Source organism: Pelophylax lessonae (assembly GCF_965119305.1).
Source record: "Pelophylax lessonae genome assembly, chromosome: 9".
Lineage (NCBI taxonomy): Eukaryota > Metazoa > Chordata > Amphibia > Anura > Ranidae > Pelophylax > Pelophylax lessonae.
In genome coordinates this window covers 263,355,963-263,377,990 of record NC_138776.1, presented here as the reverse complement: position 1 = coordinate 263,377,990, position 22,028 = coordinate 263,355,963, and the positions used below count along the sequence as shown (strand labels likewise).

Below are 22,028 nucleotides of genomic sequence, written 5' to 3'. Positions count from 1 at the left end.
CCCGCACATGCGAACAAGCCACTGCACATGGGACAGGGAGAGTCGCAGCCAGGACGCAGTAGAACTGCGGTGCGAAACCGCATGGCGTCCGGTGAGGTAGCCACCTCACCACAGCATCCCTGCAGCGAACAGGGATGGGTCGTTCACATATGCCAGGAAAAATACCTGACTGAACGCTCGATGGCAGGCTGGGAAGCCACTGGCCCACAACCTGCGACCAGGGGGGCCAGCCCGAGACCCAGCCCGCACGATCCTCTTCATCAGAAGAACTAACTAATGCTGACAAAAGTAACAGCTAAGTAAAGAGAGAGAAAAAAAAACTCAAATAAAATCAAAAAAGAAGATAAAGGCTGAGACAAAATGCCCCAGCACAGAAACAGCCAGCTACTCCTGAAAGCTAGACAATGAAACTGAGGTATGGATACAGGAAGTAGGAGGGTATTGACTGAGGGGACCACCCCCTGGGGGTGGGATATGTTAAAAGCTTTAATATTGACATATTCTGTTGCCTAGCTACTCCTACGGAGCAAAGGTCAATTACCCCATTGTGACGAATATGAAGAGGCGGCGACTGTCGGAGGACGTAAGAGAAAAGGGTTCCTTTATGATTAAAACATTTCCCGCACTCTAAACATGAATAGGGACGCTCACCCGTGTGTATTCTCTGATGCTCAACAAGGACTCTTTTATCCTTAAAACATTTCCCGCACCCTGAACATGAATAGGGACGCTCACCTGTGTATTCTCTGATGGCTAATAAGGACTCCTTTGTTATTAAAACATTTCCCGCACTTGGAACATGAAAAGGGACGCTCACCTGTGTGTATTCTCTGATGGATAAGAAGGCTTCTTTTCCATTTAAAACATTTCCAGCACTCTGAACATGAATAGGGAAGCTCACCTGTGTGTATTCTCTGATGGCTAAGAAGGCTTCTTTTCTCAGTAAAACATTTCCCGCACTCTGAACATGAATAGGGACGCTCACCTGTGTGTATTCTCTAAAGGCTAAGAAGGCTTCTTTTCTCAGTAAAACATTTCCCGCACTCTGAACATGAATAGGGACGCTCACCTGTGTGTATTCTCTGATGGCTAAGAAAGTTTCCTTTTTTATTGAAACATTTCCCGCACTCTGAACATGAATAGGGACGCTCATCCCTGTGTATTCTCTGATGGCTAAGAAGGCTTCCTTTATGATTAAAACATTTCCCGCACTCGGAACATGAATAGGGACGCTCACCTGTGTGTATTCTCTGATGGATAAGAAGGGATGCTTTTCGATTAAAACATTTCCCGCACTCTGAACATGAATAGGGACGCGTCCCTGTGTGTATTCTCTGATGGCTAAGAAGGGTTCCATTATGATTAAAACATTTCCCGCACTCTGAACATGAATAGGGACGCTCACACGTGTGTATTCTCTGATGCTCAAGAAGGACTCTTATCCTTAAAACATTTCCCGCACCCTGAACATGAATAGGGACGCTCACCTGTGTGTATTCTCTGATGGCTAATAAGGACTCCTTTGTTATTAAAACATTTCCCGCACTTGGAACATGAAAAGGGACGCTCACCTGTGTGTATTCTCTGATGGGTAAGAAGGCTTCTTTTCCATTTAAAACATTTCCCGCACTCTGAACATGAATAGGGAAGCTCACCTGTGTGTATTCTCTGATGGCTAAGAAGGCTTCTTTTCTCAGTAAAACATTTCCCGCACTCTGAACATGAATAGGGACGCTCACCTGTGTGTATTCTCTGATGGCTAAGAAAGTTTCCTTTTTTATTGAAACATTTCCCGCACTCTGAACATGAATAGGGACGCTCATCCCTGTGTATTCTCTGATGGCTAAGAAGGCTTCCTTTATGATTAAAACATTTCCCGCACTCGGAACATAAATAGGGACGCTCACCTGTGTGTATTCTCTGATGGATAAGAAGGGATGCTTTTCGATTAAAACATTTCCCGCACTCTGAACATGAATAGGGACGCTCCCCTGTGTGTACTCTCTGATGGCTAAGAAGGGTTCCTTTATTATTAAAACATTTCCCGCACTCTGCACATGAATAGGGATGCTCAACCCTGTGCATTTCCTGATGGCAAAGAAGGGCATTTGTATTATTAAAACATTTCCCGCACTCGGAACATGAATAGGGACGCTCACCTGTGTGTATTCTCTGATGGTTAAGAAGGGATGCTTTTCGATTAAAACATTTCCCGCACTCAGAACATGAATGGGGACGCTCACCTGTGTGAATCATCTGGTGCTGAAGAAGGTGTCCTTTGTGACGAAAACATTTCCCGCACTCAGAACATGAATAGGGACGCTCCCCTGTGTGAATTCTCTGGTGCCTAAGAAGGTCTCTTTTGTTACCAAAACATTTCCCACACTCTGAACATGAATAGGGACGTGCACCTGTGTGAATTCTCTGGTGCATAAGATGTTGTGCTTTGTTACTAAAACATTTCCCGCACTCTGAACATGAATAGGGACGCTCCCCTGTGTGTATTCTCTGGTGCTGAAGAAGGCGTGCTTTTTGACTAAAACCTTTCCCGCACTCTGAACATGAATGCGGAAGGTCACCTGTGTGTATTCTCTGATGGCGAAGAAGGCTTCTTTTGTGTTTAAAACATTTCCCGCACTCTGAACATGACAATGAATTCTCTCCTGTATGAACCCCTTTATGGTGTAAAGAAGATTCCCTGAGATGAGATGGTTTCCCGCACCCGTCGGCACTGTCAGATATTAGAGGACTATGTGAAGTATCAGGAGATTCCAATGATCTCCTCCAATGGTGAGGTCTGTCATGTATATTATGAGGAACGGGATTTACTTCTGGAGAAGATGCCATGTCATTATCTTCTGTAGTCACATCTTCCTCCGATGTCCTTCTATTCCCACCACAGAGTCCGTCTGTCAGAAGACAAGAAAAATTACCAAGAGTTTTCCACACTCATATACACTGCTCAACACTTTATAATCAGAGTATAGCATCAAGTCAGGGAAACTCTCTGGTAAGGAGGAATGCTGAGCTCTGTAGTCCCCCTAGATGTAGTATAACAGGCCCTGTTAAGGAGGAATGCTGGGCTCTGTAGTCCCCCTAGTTGTAGTACAGTAGACCCTGGTAAGGAGGAATGCTGGGCTCTGTAGTCCCCCTAGTTGTAGTATAACAGGCTCTGGTAAGGAGGAATGCTGGGCTCTGTAGTCCCCCTAGTTGTAGTATAACAGGCCCTGGTAAGGAGGAATGCTGGGCTCTGTAGCTCTGTACAGAGCCAAGCATTCCTCCTTACCAGAGATTGTTATACTACAACTAGGGGGACTACAGAGCCCAGCATTCCTCCTTACCAGAGCCTGCTATACTACAACTAGGGGGACTACAGAGCCCAGCATTCCTCCTTACCAGGGCCTACGGTACTACAACTAGCATCAGGTAACTCTTCTAACCTGATGTGGCCTGCTCTAAAGGGGAATCTATGAGGGGACCTGCTCTACTAAAGGGGGATCTATGGGGGGACCTGCTCTACTAAAGGGGGAATCTCTGGGGATGCTGGCCTGCTCTAAAGGGGGATCTATGGCGACCCTGCACTAAAGGGGATCTATTCCATAGATCCCCTTTAGAGAAGGGTCCCCATAGATCCCCCTTTAGAGCTCAGTTCCCCTGGATCCCCTTTAGGACAGGCCCATGCTCCCCATAGATTTCCTTTAGAGCAGGGTCCCCATAGATCCCCCTTTAGAGCAGGGTCCCCATAGATCCCCCTTTAGAGAAGGGTCCCCATAGTAATCGTGATGCATCGTGATGCATCGCAGAATCGAATCGTATCGAATCGCGAGCCTAATAATCGTAATCGCATCGAATCGTGAGGTCAGTGAAGATGCGCAGCCCTACTTCCAATACTCCACCGATGGCGCTTCGGTCTTCCCCCAATGTAGAAGAATAGCCTTGCCTGCATAGAACAGAGTAACCGACAATAAAATTCTTTGTGCTCCAAGAGGTGCCATTTCCTCCACCAAACCCAGCAAACAAACTGTCAGCGTCAAAGGTACCCTCAATGTGGTCCTAGGACTAATCTTTGAAGTGTTAATTCTTGTGGACCAAGGCCAGGGATATCCAACCACATGTCCCACAACTTCTCAATATTACCCAGACATCCACATCTTTTAAAGATGTAGCACCGTCCTAGTCAGGTGCTAGAAAGGGAGTATAGTTTTGTCTGCCTATCAGAGGAGCAGCAGGTAAATTCTATATTGCACTCTGCTTATCAGGGAGCCGGATCTGGGAGTTAGGTCTGCTCAGTGTGCCCAGTGTGTGATTCATCTGGTCTAAGGGAGTGTCCCCAGCTGAGCCAATAGGGAGGCACATTGGATGCTGGAGGAAACCTGGCCAATGACACACAGGCTTTTGATACAGGCCCAGGGATTGGCACAGATGGGTTGTCTCGGTCCATTGTGTGGCAGGGTATAAAAAGCCAGAGGCACATGAGGTAGAGGTCTTTTTGGCAGGAAGCAAAGTTCAAGAAGGAGGGTGGTGGCTGCCTCCTTTTCTTCAGCAGTGGCTGATGGTCACAGGCAGTCGGCCTGGTGAACCAGCGGAGAGGAGCTGAACACAGAGGTCCAGTAGAGCTGACTGGAGGAGTTGGGGCACTGTGTGAATCTCTAAAAACAGTATAGTGAGTACAGAGGATCTTGCCCAGGGTTCTGCCCAGGAAGGGGACCACTCCAGAGTGTGTAGTCAGTGGACAGGTGTCAGCTAGTGCATAGAAAGGGGGTACTGGGGGAGTACCCTGAAGAGAAACACAAATAGGAATACTTACCTCAACTTCATTCAAGTGGCAGGGTGAAGTAGCGGCCTTGCCGCATTCTCAAGCTAGAAGTCCTCTAAATTGTGAATTGTTGAAAAGTTGGAGTATCCCACTCATCCCTTCTCCTATCCCAATATGAAATAAAACCACAAAAACATCTACCCCTAGACTGATCATTGACTGAGCTAAGAACATAAAGTGATAAGATTTCTGCAAGTTCTGCAAGCAGTTGCTACAGGTAACCCAAGGGAATCCTTAAAATGTGAAAATTCAGCAGTCCTCTAGGGGGCAGTGCTACACCTTATAAACCTTTTATTTATTCAAGAAGGCTCGGGAGGGGGGGGGGGGGGGTTGGGGCCCGTCCCTTGACTCTTTCCAACCACAGCCCCACATAGGCACACGCTCATTCATCCTTGCTGTAGAGCGTCTTAGCATTTTTTTTGCTATCTCCTAGTAAATTGAGGCCTCTCTCTGTGGGATTTCCCCCTTCTCTTTCACCCTCTCATATTCTTTGCTTGCCTGACTTTCCTTTCTTCCTCTCTCATACCACCTTTGCCTCCCCTCTTTTTATCTCCATTCTCTTCATACCGCCACCCCCCTGCCCCCTACTACTTACCCTCCCCTACCTCTTCCTAAACTCACTTCCCAACCTTCCCCTCGCCCTTCTTAACACATGGATATCACTTTAGGATCCTCTCGATCAATGCTAAGGGACTTAACGTCCCGGAAAAAAGGGGGAATTTTGTTAAACGATCTAAAATTTATATCACCTTAGTACAGGAGACACATTTCAGGGATGACAAGCTTCCACTATTTAAGAACCGTTTTTTCCCCTTGGCCTACCACTCTACTAACCCGGAGGCTAAATCAAAAGGAGCCTCTATAATTTTTTCTAGTACGGTACCATGGACCTCCTCGCATATTCTAAAAGACCCCAATGGCCGATTTCTGTTTCTGAAGGACAATGTTGGTGACGTCAGAGTGACTTTGACCACCTATTATACTCCCAGCAGCCAGCAGGATGAGTTCATTACTAGAGGTATGGAGAAGCTCCTGGAGTTCTCTGAGGGTCAACTAATTATTAAGGGAGATTTTAATATCCCTCTGATGCCTTCGGAGGATACATCTCTGGGATCCTCCTCTGTCCCCCCCTGGCGTCCGCAAACGTATTGAAAAGTCCCTCCATAGTGCACAATTGATAGATGTTTGGCGCCTGATGCATCCCAGAGAACGAGACTATTCTTTCTATTCCTCACCTCACCAACTATACTCTCTTATAGACTATTTCTTGATGCCGCATTGTCAATTACACACAATCCCGTGACTCTTTAATAGGCTCTATTACATGGTCCGACCATGCCCCTGTTATACTTTCTTACGTACTAAAAGACTTTCGATGGTCCAGAACCCGTATGTGGAGACTAAATGAAAACCTACTCCAAGATGAGACTGTTTTGACAGATGTTACTAAAGAATTAGACCATTTCTTTCAGACTAACACCATTGCAGATACTGACCCTGGAATAATTTGGGAGGCACACAAGGCAGTGATTCGTGGGCTGCTCATAAAGCATGGCTCCTGGATCAAAAAACAGCGTACAGCACAACTAGACTCCTTACTCCAAGCTTTATATGCGTTGGAGTCCCATCACAAACACGCTCTGTCCCTCTCCTCAGAGGTAGAACTTATGACTCTACGTAGGCAAATTAATGACCTTTACTTTACAAAGCCAAGGCAGCCATGCAAATTTGTCGTAAAATGTCATATGAGTCGGGAAATCAGTGTGGCAGACTATTGGCTAAATCCCTCCAAGTAGAAACCTATTATCTCCCGCACAGGTCAAAAAGCCACGTTACCTAGACATATCACACAAGAATTTAAATCCTTCTATGCCTCGCTGTATAACTTACAAACCCCAACCCCCACCAGACCCATATAGAGGAATACCTGCTCTCTTTCTGGATGCCCTGGTTGTTCTAACACTGACAGTAAATCCTTTGAGGCTCCCATCACCTTGGCTGAATTAAAACAGGCCATAGGTGGTTCCAAAGTGGGGAAGGCCCCAAGACCGGACGGGTTTACCATCCAATATTATAAAACACTCTTGCCATCACTTGGACAGTTTATGGCTGACATGTTTAATACATGGGGCTCTGGGACATATATCCCCAAGGAGACTTTACAAGCTCACATTTCAGTCATCCCTAAAGAGGGAAAAGATCTCACCTCCTGTAGTAGCTACCGACCGATTTCCTTGCTAAATGTCGATCTTAAACTGTTCACCAAAATCCTAGCAACTATGATCCAACAACATCTGACGTAACTGATCCATTTGGATCAAGTTGGATTTGTGCCTACATGTGGGGCACAGGATAACACAACCAAGGTCCTCAACCTCCTACATGTAGCCACCAAGACCCGCACACCCTGTGTCCTCCTGAGCACAGACACAGAGAAGGTATTTGATTGAGTAAATCTGCATTTTATGTTTGCAGTACTTTGACATGTGGGCATCGGCAACACCTGCTAAATTGGATCTCCCAGATCTATTCTGCCTCTGCCGCCCAGGTTAAGGCAAACAGTGTCTTATCGGACTACTTCACAATTAGGAATGGGACAAGACAGGGATGCCCTCTGTCACCCTTACTCTTCGTATTATCACTAGAATCCTTTTTATGTAGAATACGCCTCCACCCGGATATCTCAGGCATGACTGTTGGGGTGACCCAGCAGAAAATATCAGCGTATCCAGACGACATGTTATTTTTCCCATAAATCCCATAATTTTCCCACCAAATCTTCTTCAGGGGTTTGAGGCATATGGCACTCTGAACTGGAACTCCAATCTAAAAATCAACTTTACTAAATCTGAAGCTATATGAGTAGGCTTATCAAACCTCCTCCTCCACCAACTGCAACTGAATTTTAAGCTAAAATGGATTAACTCAGCGCTGAAATAGCTGGGCACTCTCATACCACCCAAATTTTCACCCATCTTCACGCTCAACTTTCTTCCCCTCCTAAAAAAGTCCAAATTCTATAAGATAAATCGAAATCTGGTCTCCATTCATTGTTTGGGAGATGCAACATTATTAAAATGTGCATACTCTCTAAGTTCCTATACCTTATTCAAGCACTTCCGATATTCATCCCTTCGCATTACTTTAAACAAGAGGACACCCAACTAGTGGATTTTATCTGGGCACATAAGCGATCTAGGCTATGTAGGAGACTACTCTTGCCTCCTAAGCGACTAGGTGGACTGTCAGACTACACAATTGGGGAGACTGGTGTCGTCATGGTGAAGCAAAGCTTTGGCCCAGATTAGAACAGGCCCAATGCGACATACCCCTCCATAGAGCTCCATGGTGCCACCATTCAGTACCAGACTCCATAAGACGCCATCCCCTCATAGGTCACACGATAAGAACCTGCTCTAAATTATTCACACAACTTCCACTTTCCCCGACACACTCGCCACTGACACCCATACTGGAGAATCCCCAGGCTACCAAGATAAAACATTCAGGACCTTGATGGAGTCAGGCTATTTCCAAGCCTCCCATTTTTCAACATCATCTATTTGGCCTGCACTCAAAGACCTCATGGACTCCTCGGGAGCCTACCATCTAGATTTCTGAAGGGCATTGCAACTCCATAATTTCTTAAACTCATTGCCACCTCCCAGTGAACGCAACACACAACTTACACCCTTCGAAGAACATTGCTCTGAAGACAGAATACTGACACAGGTATTATCAACGACCTATGCATTACTGATCACACCCCAGGGGACTTACCAACCCCCATTCTTAGCTAAGAGGGAACGAGCTTTAGACTAACTTTAATCCAGACCAACAAAATCACATCATTCCATTTACGTCATCCATCTGCATGTAAATACAACAAACCAACTTCAAACTCCTAACAAGGTGGTACCGCACGCTGTCAAGGTTGAGCAGGTTCTTTCCCACACTCACTGATCAGTGCTGGAGATGCCAGGAAGGGTCGGGGGACACTCCTACATGTTTTTGGTCGTGTCCTAAACTAGTGGAGTTCTGGAAGACAGTACATGAAATGTCTCAAAGGTTTATAAACCAACCGCTCCCCAATGACCCTGCTCTCTTCCTTCTCCATGCTTCTAACATCCCGGCCCAGACCTATAAAAATTCTGTCATTCGTCACCTTCTAAATGCTGCTAAAATGTGCATCCCTCTTAAATGGAAAAACCCACAGACCCTGACTGTTGGCATGTGGCTCAAAAAGGTCGAAGAAATAAATAGAATGGAAAACCTTGTTCTCTCGACACGTCCCCAACACGAACGATATACCAAAACCTGGGGTCAATGGAATATATTTGTCCCCTCCGATGAAGGCTGCTCTTTAATTAAGGGTGGCGATACTAAAGAGACCTCATGTTGAGTTTGAGGGAGCTCTAAAATATTGGTGGAAAATATTGCTGATGTAGGGCCATAGCTTTACCAATGCTAACCTCCCCCCTTCCACCCCTCCTCACCCCTCCTCATCCCACCTACTTATCCTCTTCTGCCTCTCTCTAGGTTTCTTTTACTTCCCTCTCTCTTTCCACTACTTATTCGCTTTACTCCTTCCTTCTTCTTCTATACGTAATGCGAAACTGGAACGGACAACTCCGGGTACTTTCTAGTCCTGCATATCTCCTCCCATTAGAGGAATTGTAGAACACCTCTTATTCTATGACCAATGTAGATCTCAAGCTTATGACTGAATTGTCTTCAATGTTGTAATGCACTGTCTCAGCATATGTTCTATAAGGAATGTTACTGTTTATTATGCCTGGAAGTTGTCTTTCATATAAATAAAATAATTGAAAAAAAGAAAAAAAGAGATCTGACATGGATCAATAATACAACCTTACCCAACCAAACATCACTAAGTAATAATGCTATTGAAATTATGACAATTTTATTGTTTGGAATATGACGTTATATTGAGGATTGGAGATGGACCTTTCATATGGTGTACAGTATCTCCTCCTAATTTGTTTGGAACATGACGTTACAAAGAGAAATGGAGATGGACCTTTCCAATGGTGTACAGTATCTCATTTGTTGGAACATGATTTTATATTGAAGAATGGAGATGGACCTTTAATTTGGTGTACAGTATCTCCTCCCCGTTTGTCTGGAAAATGACTTTATATTGAGGAATGGAGATGGACCTTTCATATGGTGTACAGTATCTCCTCCTCATTTGTCTGGAACAAGACGTTATATTGAGGAATGGAGACGTGGGAAGGTAAAAAAAAAAAGTATTTTTTAGGAGTCATATGTTGGTCGAGCATTTTAAAGTTTAAAAGAGATATGTCGGGATTATTGGGGGTGATTAAAATAATAATAGAAAAAAAAATGGATTTAAAAAGCCATGTATATTCCATACTATGCATATAAGATTCTGAACAGTATAGTTTCCATTTTGTTTAAGATGAAAGAAAGTTCATATATGTCCTCTTGCAAAATTTCTCTTACAATAGGGTCTTATACTTTCAGCAGATATCTCTGTTTTCTTTTGGGCATAAATAAGTGGAAAACTGACGTTCTTTTAGATAAGACTCAGTCAGCCTGACGCTATGTTAAGGGGGTGATGTCTCCTTAACTGTCTGTATTCTAAAGATGAACAATAGGTTCATTTAGAATATATAAGTTTTTAAAGATACATTTTTATGTGTGAGAAGATATTAGCCATAATTATGTCCTTATATTATGTAAGGCATATACATATATATTTAGGAATGTTATATCACATGTTGGGTTTATATTCTTGTTAAATAACAAATCTTACTTAGACTTAAGAGTGAATACTAATTACTTCATTTTAAGGCATGTGGTAGGAGTGTTTATATAAGAATTGCTTTGGACTAGGCTAAGTGTTCAAGGTATCGCAAATATTAAAGGCCAGACAAAATGTATGACAACATGTGGCATGGTCAAATAATTAATGGATCTTCACTAGCCAAGAGGTCAAAGATCATCAGATAAGAATATATTCTAATTACTTTAAACACTGAATTTAATAAACTGTACCATACTGCCCCCTTTTGGAGATACTAATAAATGCAGTCTTGGGATAATTCAGATATTTCCAATGTAGAAATATTATATTGTATTAAAAATAATTATTATTGAAATGGTTTACCAGATCCAATAATTGCCAGAGAATGATGGAGAATAGATGGACATTTATGTATGTACTGAGAGTATGGACAAAGTTTTATGTTGTGCTTTTATAGTTAATTTTGAACATAGAGAAATCATCCTTTAACTTTATTATACAAAGAATTGAATTATCAGAAGAGGTGTGTCTATGACCTCACCAGTTAAGGTATAGAATATCCCAACCAATGGGGATAATGTTTCATCCCTCTGGGTTTAACTTATGGTAATTTTTATAGCCCTTTGTTCATACCATATAAAAGAACAACCCAGATGAGAGAGAAAACACATCATCACTACTGACAACATACATTACACATACAACATACACACTACTACATCCATTTATATACTCATCTAGACATACTCCATCTTGCTCCATCATTCATCTGAAACTTGGAGGGAAGCCACCATTTTAAGAAAGGCATCCATCTTAGGACTCTGGTAACGACCATTTGATGCTAGCAGCCATCTTAAGTGTGGTAAATATGCCTTGTTATGTTATTTGATTTTATTCAATATTGTTTATTTCCTTCCTTATATGTTTTATATTGCATATTTAAGGGTAATAAGATTACAATCCCAGCTGTATAAACCGTGGTAGATTTTTCTCTAAAAAGCTAATTTTTGTTTTTATACATTTTTATTAATATCAGATTTAGCGCATTATTGCGAATTTAGTCTTCCGTTTCGCATGGCTTATTCTCGCTTCATCTGCAGTGAAGTGACTTTCGGCAATGCGATTCGCAGACAATTGTGGTCTGTTTATATAGAACACATACCTATGGTTTATGCTATACCTGGAGAAATGGTAATCTTGCTTTCGTTTTGCTTTCACTTTGCTTCAGTTTCACTTTCATTATTGAGCTAAACATCACATTGCATTGATTGTTTGAAGTTAGTATGTTATGTAGAGTTATCTTTTGTGTCACTTCTTGTTTAATCATTTATTGTGAATACATGTCTTGTGAATAAATATTTTATATATATTCCATACTGTAGACTGTACTCACTAAGATTGGTATATGCTTTTAAAAAGAAATTAATCAATTAAAAATAATTCACTACATATTGATTTATGGAAATAAGTGGAGATTCTACTTTCTCACAGATCTTTGCTTATTGACATAAATAGACACTATTATATTCAGAGCAGTATAAATATTCTGACATAATGAAGTACGAGCGCAAGATATTATTATTAAATATTCTTACAAGATCTGTCGTGGAACTGGGTGCAATCACAACACCAAACTTTGACAACTAACAAGATCAATGATACCACCCAACCAAACATCACTAAGTAAGCTTTAAACCATTATTGCATAATTACCCGAGCTGATATCTGGAGACGTTTCTTCCTTTTTAACTGCGTCCATCATCCCAACAACCTCTGTAAACTGCTGATCCCCCCTCACATACGGGATGGTGTGATCTTCCTGTGTGGAATCCCGGGAATACAGAGGACAGGGACATCTCTCTGGTGGGTTCCCATTACTGGATCCATCTGTAGGAAATACACACAGTGACTGAATACATTGTTTCTTGTGTTTATCAGATGATGGGGGATCTAGATGGACCCTCCGTACTGCTCTTTTCTTTACAATAAAGTCTCCTCCTACCCGCTGATGTGAGGAGCGGCTTATTCTCCATCATGACGTCCTCTCAAAAATGGGTCTACAAATCCTTAAACATCAATCCATATACCCAAACAGTTTTTGTATTTAGTGACCATCACTCACCTGTGCTGATGTCTTTAGAAAATTCCTCCTCTTTAACTTTGTCCATCATCCCAACCTCTTCCCTGAACTGCTGATCACCCCTCACATACGTCTCTTCTTCCTCTTTAACCTCATCTTTTATATCTATCAGATTTTCATTCTAAACAAACAAAAAATAGCATTGAATGGTTTCCTTAAAATGTGAGCACAAATAACCTAATACCTAAAAGTGGAATATATTTTCATACAGTCAGATCACTGTATGATCTTGACATCCATCTTCACCTACCTGATGATGGTGAGGGATGGTGTGACCTTCCTGTGTGGAATCCCGGGAATACAGAGGATGGGGACATCTCTCTGGTGGGTTTTCGTTACTGCATCCATCTGTAGGAAACACACAAACTGACTAAATAGATTGTTTTTATGTGTTTATCAGATGATGGGGGAATATAGGTGGAGCCTCTGTACTGCTTTCTCCTTTACAATAAAGTCTCCTCTTACCTTGTGATGCAAGGAGCGGCTGACTCTCCACCATGAAGTCCTTGCAGAAATGGGTTTACAGATCCTCAAACATCAATCCATCTACCCAAACAGTTTTTGTATTTAGTGGCCATCACTCACCTGTGCTGATGTCTGTAGAAGATTCCTCCTCTTTAACTTTGTCCATCATCCCAACCTCTTCCCTGAACTGCTGATCACCCCTCACATACGTCTCTACTTCCTCTTTAACCTCATCTTTTATATCTATCAGATTTTCATTCTAAACAAACAAAATAGCAGGGAATGGTTTCTTTAAAAACCTCATACCTAAAAGTGGAATATTTTTTCATACAGTCAGGTCACTTTTACAATCTTGATTTCATCTTCACCTACCTGATGATGGTGAGGGATGGTGTGATCTTCCTGTGTGGAATCCCAGGAATACAGAGGACAGGGACATCTCTCTGGTGGGTTCCCGTTACTGAATCCATCTGTAGGAAACACACACACTGACTGAATACATTGTTTCTATGTGTTTATCAGATGATGGGGGATCTAGCTGGACCCTCTGTTACTGCTCTTTTCTTTACAATAAAGTCTCCTCTTACCAGTGTTGCCAACCCCCCGGAGGGAAATTTACTGGCAGAACGTCCAAAATTTATGGACAGCACCAATTTTTTACAGACACTGAAAAAAGTACCTAAAATAACAATTTTCAGTGCTAAACCGTGTAAATATCAATATTCTAAATATAAACATATAGCTAGTGCTATTAGCAATGTGTTAAAGTTAAACAAAAGTCAAAAAACATATTTCTCAAATTTACATGAAGGTTGGGTTACCATAACCCAGCCAGCACAGAGTTCCCCCTTACATCAGAGTCTACAGACTCTGGTCAGACACTGCGGACATGGTAAAGGAGGTGGGCAGACACTGCGGACATGGTACAGGAGGTGAGGCAGACACTGCGGACATGGTAAAGGGGGTGGGCAGACACTGCGGACATGGTAAAGGAGGTGGGCAGACACTGCGGACATGGTAAAGGGGGTGGGCAGACACTGCGGACATGGTAAAGGAGGTGGGCAGACACTGCGGACATGGTAAAGGAGGTGGGCAGACACTGCGGACATGGTACAGGAGGTGGGCAGACACTGCGGACATGGTAAAGGAGGTGGGCAGACACTGCGGACATGGTAAAGGAGGTGGGCAGACACTGCGGACATGGTAAAGGAGGTGGGCAGACACTGCAGACATGGTAAAGGGGGTGGGCAGACACTGCGGACATTGTAAAGGAGGTGGGCAGACACTGCAGACATGGTAAAGGAGGTGGGCAGACACTGCGGACATGGTACAGGAGGTGAGGCAGGGCATGGAGTGACAGTGTCCGGCGGGGTCAGAGACTCAGAGGCAGGGAAGTGGGTCAGGGAAGGCAAGGCATACAAGTTACACTTACATGAAACATCTCCTCGTGATGCCAGGACCTGCGACGGATGGATTGGACGGTCAGTGGCCAGCATGATGCCCAGTACGGCTCAGCCTGCACGGATAGTAGGTGACCCCTCCATAGCTCACACCGATCGCCCCCCCTCGGTGAGCGGATGAAGCCAGGTCAGGCTGTGTCCGGTGTAACAGTAGGATGGACGAGGTTCGGTCCAGATGTGTCTCCTCCAGTCCCGGCTTCATCACAGAGCCGATCGGGGAGGAGGGGGGGAGGGCTGCTCATGTGACCTCGCTGCTCGCTTCTCTTTTCCTGCCTGTGCTGCGGCCGACAAATGACTGTGGAGGGGCAGGGGCGGAGGTAGAGGCGGGCCGTGGCACTCGTACTCGTCCGATGATAACTCGGGGATCTCCGAAACTGCGCGCCGCACATGCGCAGTTCTGACCTTGCCACCGCCGCCGTAGATTTACTGGCACTTTTCTCCTGCTACGGGCATTTACGGGCAGGAGAAAAGTGCCCTGTTTTAACGGGCTGTCCGTAAATCTACGGGCGGTTGGCAATACTGCCTCTTACCCGCTGATGTGAGGGGCGGCTGATTCTCCATCATGACGTCCTCTCAGAAATGGGTCTGCAAATCCTCAAACATCAATCCATATACCCAAACAGTTTTTGTATTTAGTGGCCACCACTCACCTGTGCTGATGTCTTTAGAAAATTCCTCCTCTTTAACTTTGTCCATCATCCCAGCCTCTTCCCTGAACTGCTGATCACCCATCACATACGTCTCTTCTTCCTCTTTAACCTCATCTTTTATATGCATAAGGTTTTCATTCTAAACAAACAAAAAATAGCAGGGAATGGTTTCCTTAAAATGTGAGCACAAATAACCCTAATACCTAAAAGTGGAATATTTTTTCATACAGTCAGGTCACTTTTACGATCTTGATTTCATCTTCACCTACCTGATGATGGTGAGGGATGGTGTGACCTTCCTGTGTGGAATCCTGGGAATACAGAGGACGGGGACATCTCTCTGGTGGGTTCCCATTACTGGATCCATCTGTAGGAAACACACACACTGACTGAATACATTGTTTCTATGTGTTTATCAGATGATGGGGGATCTAGGTGGACCCTCCGTACTGCTCTCTCCTTTGCAATAAAGTCTCCTCTTACCCGGTGATATGAGAGGTGGCTGATTTTCCATCATGACGTCCTTGTAGAGATCCTTGTGTCCTTCTAAGAATCTTCTGAGAATCCTCCTCACCTCTCCGGTCAGGTCTGTGTTTTATTAATATGGATAAGGCAGGAGGTTTAACAATACATTGAGGAAATTACAGGTGTAGATATTACTAATGACCCATAGGTTTGCTTATTTCACAAAACTGGTAAATCAAAAAAACTGTATAAAAGCACGATAGTCCCAAATTAATGAACGCAGCAAAGGGGGCAATTCCAAAAAATTGGCTAAAACTTAAAAAGTCTTTACAATTAGAGATTGGTATAAAAGAGTTGAATATACAATATGGAATACATGGGAAGCAGACTGGAAGACTAGTTGGTTAAGTGGGCAGAGTTCAAGACGACGAGTAAATATTTAGAAATCTGGACGGATTAGAGTATGAGGGTGGAATATGGGTAGATTAAGAAGAAAGGGAGGTGGTAAAATAGACGACTAGATGACAAATACCGAGTGGAATGAGAAGTGGGAGGATCTGGGGAGAAGGGTTTCTTGGGTAAGGGTTTTAGTAAGATTATAGATATGTATTTTCTGTTTTTGAAAATAAAATAAAATATAACATTTTGATTAAAAAAAATAAAAAAAAAAGAGTGTCATGTGACCTCCCAGAATCCTTCTCACCTTTCTGGTCAGGTCTGTATTTTATTATTAGAGATAAGAGTGATGTCATGTGACAAGTCAGAGAAAGCAAGGTGGTAGCATTGGGTCTGGGTGAAGAGTGGGGGACAGAAGCGTCAAATATGGGGTGTGAAGAGTGGAGATCTCCAATGTTGAATAAAGGAATGAGGAGTGGGGGACAACAGTGTCAGTGGGGGTTGTGGAATATATAGGTGAGCAGTGTGGGAAGGGGGGTGAGGAGAGGGGGACAGCGGTGTTAGATGGGGGGGTGAGGAGCGGGGGACAGCGGTGATAGATGGGGGGTGAGGAGGAGGGGGCAGTGGTATTAGATGGGGGCAGGTAGCTGTGTCTGGTATCTTCTGACACATGCAGAGTATAGATGGCACAGAAGACACGGTAGGGTTCCCGGTCATCCCGTATATACAGATCTGGGGGCCCAGTTGGTGTTCAGGCAGATGACGGGATTAATGTTAGTTGAGGGAGGGGGGAGTTCTGCTTAATATTTCCAGAAGGGAGTGTCCAAGTCACAATAAGCTCTGCTTCTCACCCACATACATTTTGGATACCTCGGATCTGTCTGGTGGGGGCGCTGCAAGAGAGCTGGAGAAAGTTTTGCTATTGGGAAGCGCGCTGTGCGTCCATGCTTTTAATTTTTCATCGGGGGACCAGAAACAGATCCTCAGTGTTATGTGTTCCTCTGTTTCTGTTCCCCCAGCAGCAAAAAGGAAGGAGGACATTTTCTTTATGTTAATAAAGATTACAAATATAAAATAAGATCTTATTACCTCCTCTGCTGCCACTTCCAGCTACGTCTCCTCTCTAATTCTTCCCGACTCACGGCTCACTCTAGAATGTTCCATATATACCTGACATCACTTCCTGTCTGTAACTACATCACTTCCTGTCTGTAACACATCACTTCCTTTCTGTAACTACATCACTTCCTGTCTGCAACTACATCACTTCCTGTCTGTGCGTTCCATCTGAGAGAGGTCAGATCACCACCTTGTGGACCATATTGGGATTTTGTAGAATATGGGGGAGGAAATTTTGGGACTTTATATGAGACTCATGACCAACAGAGTCTCCATCCCTGTATACAATGAAGCAGGAAATAAAGACAATATTGGGATTTTTGTACTTAGTGTACTTATGGTGATTGTAGCCGTATTTGTTCCTCGCAATCTGTGCTCCGAACAATCCCAGGGCCCTTCCTGGCGCCCCCTTTTGTTCCTAATCTTCAGGGTTCACTACATGGCACCCCCTTTATGGCAACACTCTGGGTGAGCTGGCTTCTTGATCCCCTGACTTCTCTGGAGTGGTCCCTTCTTTCAGGCAGACCCCTGGGCAAATCCCCTAGTACTCACGATACTGTTTTTCCCAAAGTCCTCTGCCCAGCAGCTCCATTGGTCAGCACACTGGATCCTCTGCAGCCCAGCTCCACTCCTGGTCCCTAGGCCAACCGCCTGGACCACCTTCCTCACGCTGCAGGAGGAGAGACAGCCGTCCGCCTCCTCCTAGGACTTTGCTCCCGCCAAAAGCCCCCCTGTCACATGCTCCCCTCCTATTTATGTGCAATCCCAGGATGCATTGCAGGAATGCCATCCCACTGGAACTGACATAAAACAGAGTGTGCCACTGGCTAGGTTTCCTCCACTGTCCAATGAACTCCCTTATTGGCTACAGTGGGGACACTCCCTCAGACCCAGTGAATCACATCTAGAAACATGTGACAGGCTAAACTAACAGAATAGCTCACCTGATAAGCATCAGGAGCAACTCGATGCTTTTACCTAGCACCTGTCTAGAAGGGTGCTGTAGTGTATTAACACAGACAAGCTGTACAGGTTGCTTCTTTATTCACTGCACATCAGCATGCAACTAACTTCAGCCACACCCAGCTCCCAGACATATACATAATTGTAACATTTTGCAGACAGCAACTTAACCCGTTGCTTACCATACTACATTCCCTCCTCTCTTTGAATAAAACATAACATGCACAACGTATTAATAAGATTAACAAAATGCATGGATGAACAACTAAAAATTTAACCTATAAACTCCTGACTATACACATAGTCCTTAAGGTAGGCCGGTGGATTTGTTGCTCGTTTTTCTCTTGGCCATTCCGATGTGGCTGGTTGTGGATTGAAGTCTGGATCACTGGCAGTATCATCACTACTCTTTGCCTGTTCGCCATCTTCCGATACTTGACCTTCTGACTCAATAAATTTCTTCATGAATGAGGAATTACGCACTTTTGTGTGTCCATCTAAATCCTCTAAAACCACTTGAGTACCTCTTTTCTCCTTTACAACATAAGGCTCAGGTTCAAAGGACGGAGCCAGTTTGTTAAACCGATCACTTTGAAGCAACACCTTATCGCCCTGTTGAAGGCCACTAGGTTGACAATGGCGGCGGTGGTTTGCATACTGTTCAGCCCGGATCTTCCTTTCCTCATCAATATGCCGAAAAGGTTTCTGACTTGTAGGAGGACCCCCAATGTCTGGCAATTTTGTCCTGAATTTGCGACCACAAAGAAGTTCCGCAGAACTAACGCCAGTGACAGTATGCGGAGTTGTGCGATAAGCCAAAAGAAAACGCCACAGTTCCTTTTTCCAGTCTCTTCTCTCTAAATGAGCAATCCGCAAAGCTTTCAGCAAGGTTCGATTCTGGCGTTCCACTTCCCCGTTAGCCTGTGGCCAGTATGGAGTTGTACGATGATGTTCAATAGCATTTGATTTCAGATAATCCTGAAATTCCTGAGAAGTAAATTGGGCACCATTATCACTCACAATCCGTTTAGGCAACCCATGAGATGCAAAAATGCTCTCCAACCCCTCAATTACAGTTGATGATGTAGCTTTAGTGAGAACTACCACCTCTTGCCACCTTGAATAATAGTCCACAACAACTAAAAGATGGTGTCCAGATGGAATGTCGCACAGATCAATGGCTAAATCTTCCCATGGTCCCTCAGGTAGAACAGTGTGAGTTACTGGTTCTGGTTTAGGTTTGCTGCCCACCAACTGACATGCTCGACATGAAGAAACCAAACGTTCCACATCCTTGTCAATTCCTGGCCACCAGACTTTCTCACGTAATCTTTGTTTGGTGCGTACAATGCCTTGATGGCCCTCATGGGCTAAATGTAATGTACGTTTCCGTAAATCTTTAGGCATCACAATACGATTGCCACGTAGAACTAGTTGTCCTGCAATACTCAGCTCTTGTTTGATTCTGTGATAGCTTGGGTCACAATCCACCCAAACCCCTTGTCTTACACATTTTCTCAACCGAGCAATTTCCGGATCCACAGATGACAATTCTTCAACCTCCCGCGGTGTCAATGCCTGAGGCATGGCGTTAGTAGCCACAAAACGAATGTACTCTTCTGCCAGGTTATGAACAGGTGCAGAAGACTGAGGCAATCTGGAAAGTGCATCTGCCGCATTAGTCGGTCCAGGTCTGTATCGCACTGTAAAGCGATATGGTAACAATCTGAGAACCCATCTCTCAATTCTGGCGGATGGTTTTGAGCGTGGCGAATATATCACTTCCAGAGGCTTGTGGTCTGTGATGATTTCAAAATCAAGGCCGTAGAGATAGGTGTGAAACCTTTCACATCCCCAAACAACAGCCAAAGCTTCTTTCTCGGTCTGAGAATAACGTCTCTCTACATCAGTGAGGGATCTGCTTGCATACTGAATAGGCCTGTAATCGCCTGTGCATTGTCTCTGAACCAAGATGGCGCCTAACCCCACAGGGCTAGCATCAACAATAACTTGGGTGTGTGCAGTAGGATTGAAATAAGCCAAAGTTGTGGCTCAAGTCAGCCGTCTCTTAAGTTCATCAAATGCACCTTGTTCCAAAAAGCCCCACTTCCACGGGACTGCTTTGCGAGTCAACACTCTCAAAGGTTCACTGACAGTCGCCATATCTGGAATAAACTTGGCACAGTAATTCACTAGCCCAAGAAAACTGCGTACTTCTGCAGGGTTTTCAGAATTTCTGGCATCAGACACAGCTTTAATTTTACAGTCCTCCGGACCAATGCCCCTGTCAGACAGCACATGGCCCATAAAAGTCATTTTATTCATTTGAAATGTGCATTTCTTCTCATTTAATGTTAACCCTTTCTCCTTCAAGCGATTTAGCACTGCACGGAGACGTTCGTCGTGCTCCTGTGTGTTTGTTCCCCACACAATTATATCATCAGAAATGTTATGCGTGCCTTCACAACCATGTAGCACTTGCTGAATCACATGTTGATAGGCCTCTGGTGCGGACGATACGCCAAACATCAACCTCTTGTATCTAAAAAGACCTTTATGGCTTGCAAATGTAGTGATGACTCTAGATGCTGGGTCAATTCAATCTGATGATAACCCCATTTCAAATCCAGTTTACTGAAGACACTTGCCCCATTCATTGCATGCAGAACATCTTCAATAGTGGGAAGTGGATGTCTCTCTCTCTGCACAGCTTGGTTAGCACATCTCATGTCCACACAAATCCGAATATCTGTGCCCTTTGGTACAACAACTAACGGCGATACCCACGGAGTGGGCCCTTCCACAGGTTCAATAATGTCAAGGTCTAGCAGCTCTGCCAGTTTGTGCTCAACAGGTGATCTCAGGCTATAAGGAAGTCTGCGTACTGGCTGTGCAATAGGCTTTACATGTGGATCAATGTGAAGCTCCAACTGAAAATCCTTTAATTTTCCAAACCCAGAGAAGCAATCTTTAAATTCCTCTTTCAATGCAGAAATAGCAGGAGACACCATATTCACTCTTGCACTGCCTACATCACGGCCAATCTGTAACACCCCTAGTGCCATTGCGGTTTGACGACCAAGCAGAGGCGACCCTGTGCCATCTACAACATAGAATTCGGTCTGCAATGGAGGACCAGTCTCATGTGTTTGAACAGAGGTATAAAATTTGCCTTTAAGTTGCAGTGGTGTACTGGAGCCATAAGTATAAATCTGTTTAGTGGTGTTACACAATTTAAGGTGATTTTCTCTGCCATTAAGACTGTGCCAAGAAGCCAAGTCCATAACATTGCATGTAGCTCCAGAGTCAATCAACACTGACACATCTGTATTTCCAATCTTAATGGTTAATGTCCCAGCTTGCAGAGAACACAGGGAGAATATAAATTCACAGTCAGGAGCACTCTCTTTATCCTCAGCTATAACATTTACTTGTGCAGATTGTCCTTTGGTTTTGTTATCTCTGGTTGTACTTCTACACACAGCTGCAAAATGACCTGTCTTTCCACAAGCATAGCACATTTTATTCTGTACCACAGTGCAGTCCTGACTTGTGTGTCCCGCCCTGCCACATTTATTGCAGGTGATATGTAAAGTCCTCTTTGGAAAACTCTCTTTCCTACTCCAGATATTCCTATTATTATAGGTAGGTTTGGAGACTGTATTGACAGATGCAGTGTTCTTGGTTTCAATATGCAGAGCCTGGAGCTCAGACAGTTCAATGGCTCTTGCAATCTCCTGCAGACTAGTAAGTGTGAGACTAG

At 44.0% G+C, this 22,028-nt stretch overlaps 1 protein-coding gene across 1 annotated transcript in view; it reads right to left on the bottom strand.

Annotated features, from left to right (window-relative positions):
- Nucleotides 1-731: 731 nt before the first annotated feature.
- Nucleotides 732-22,028, bottom strand: part of LOC309564428 (uncharacterized protein) — a gene marked incomplete at its 3' end in the record, with an annotated part of 637,385 nt that continues 616,088 nt past the window's right edge. The window contains 3 exon segments of the mRNA XM_082269058.1: nucleotides 732-998; nucleotides 1,002-1,434; nucleotides 1,436-2,024. Of these exon segments, the coding sequence (XP_082125184.1) occupies nucleotides 732-998; nucleotides 1,002-1,434; nucleotides 1,436-2,024 (1,289 nt within the window).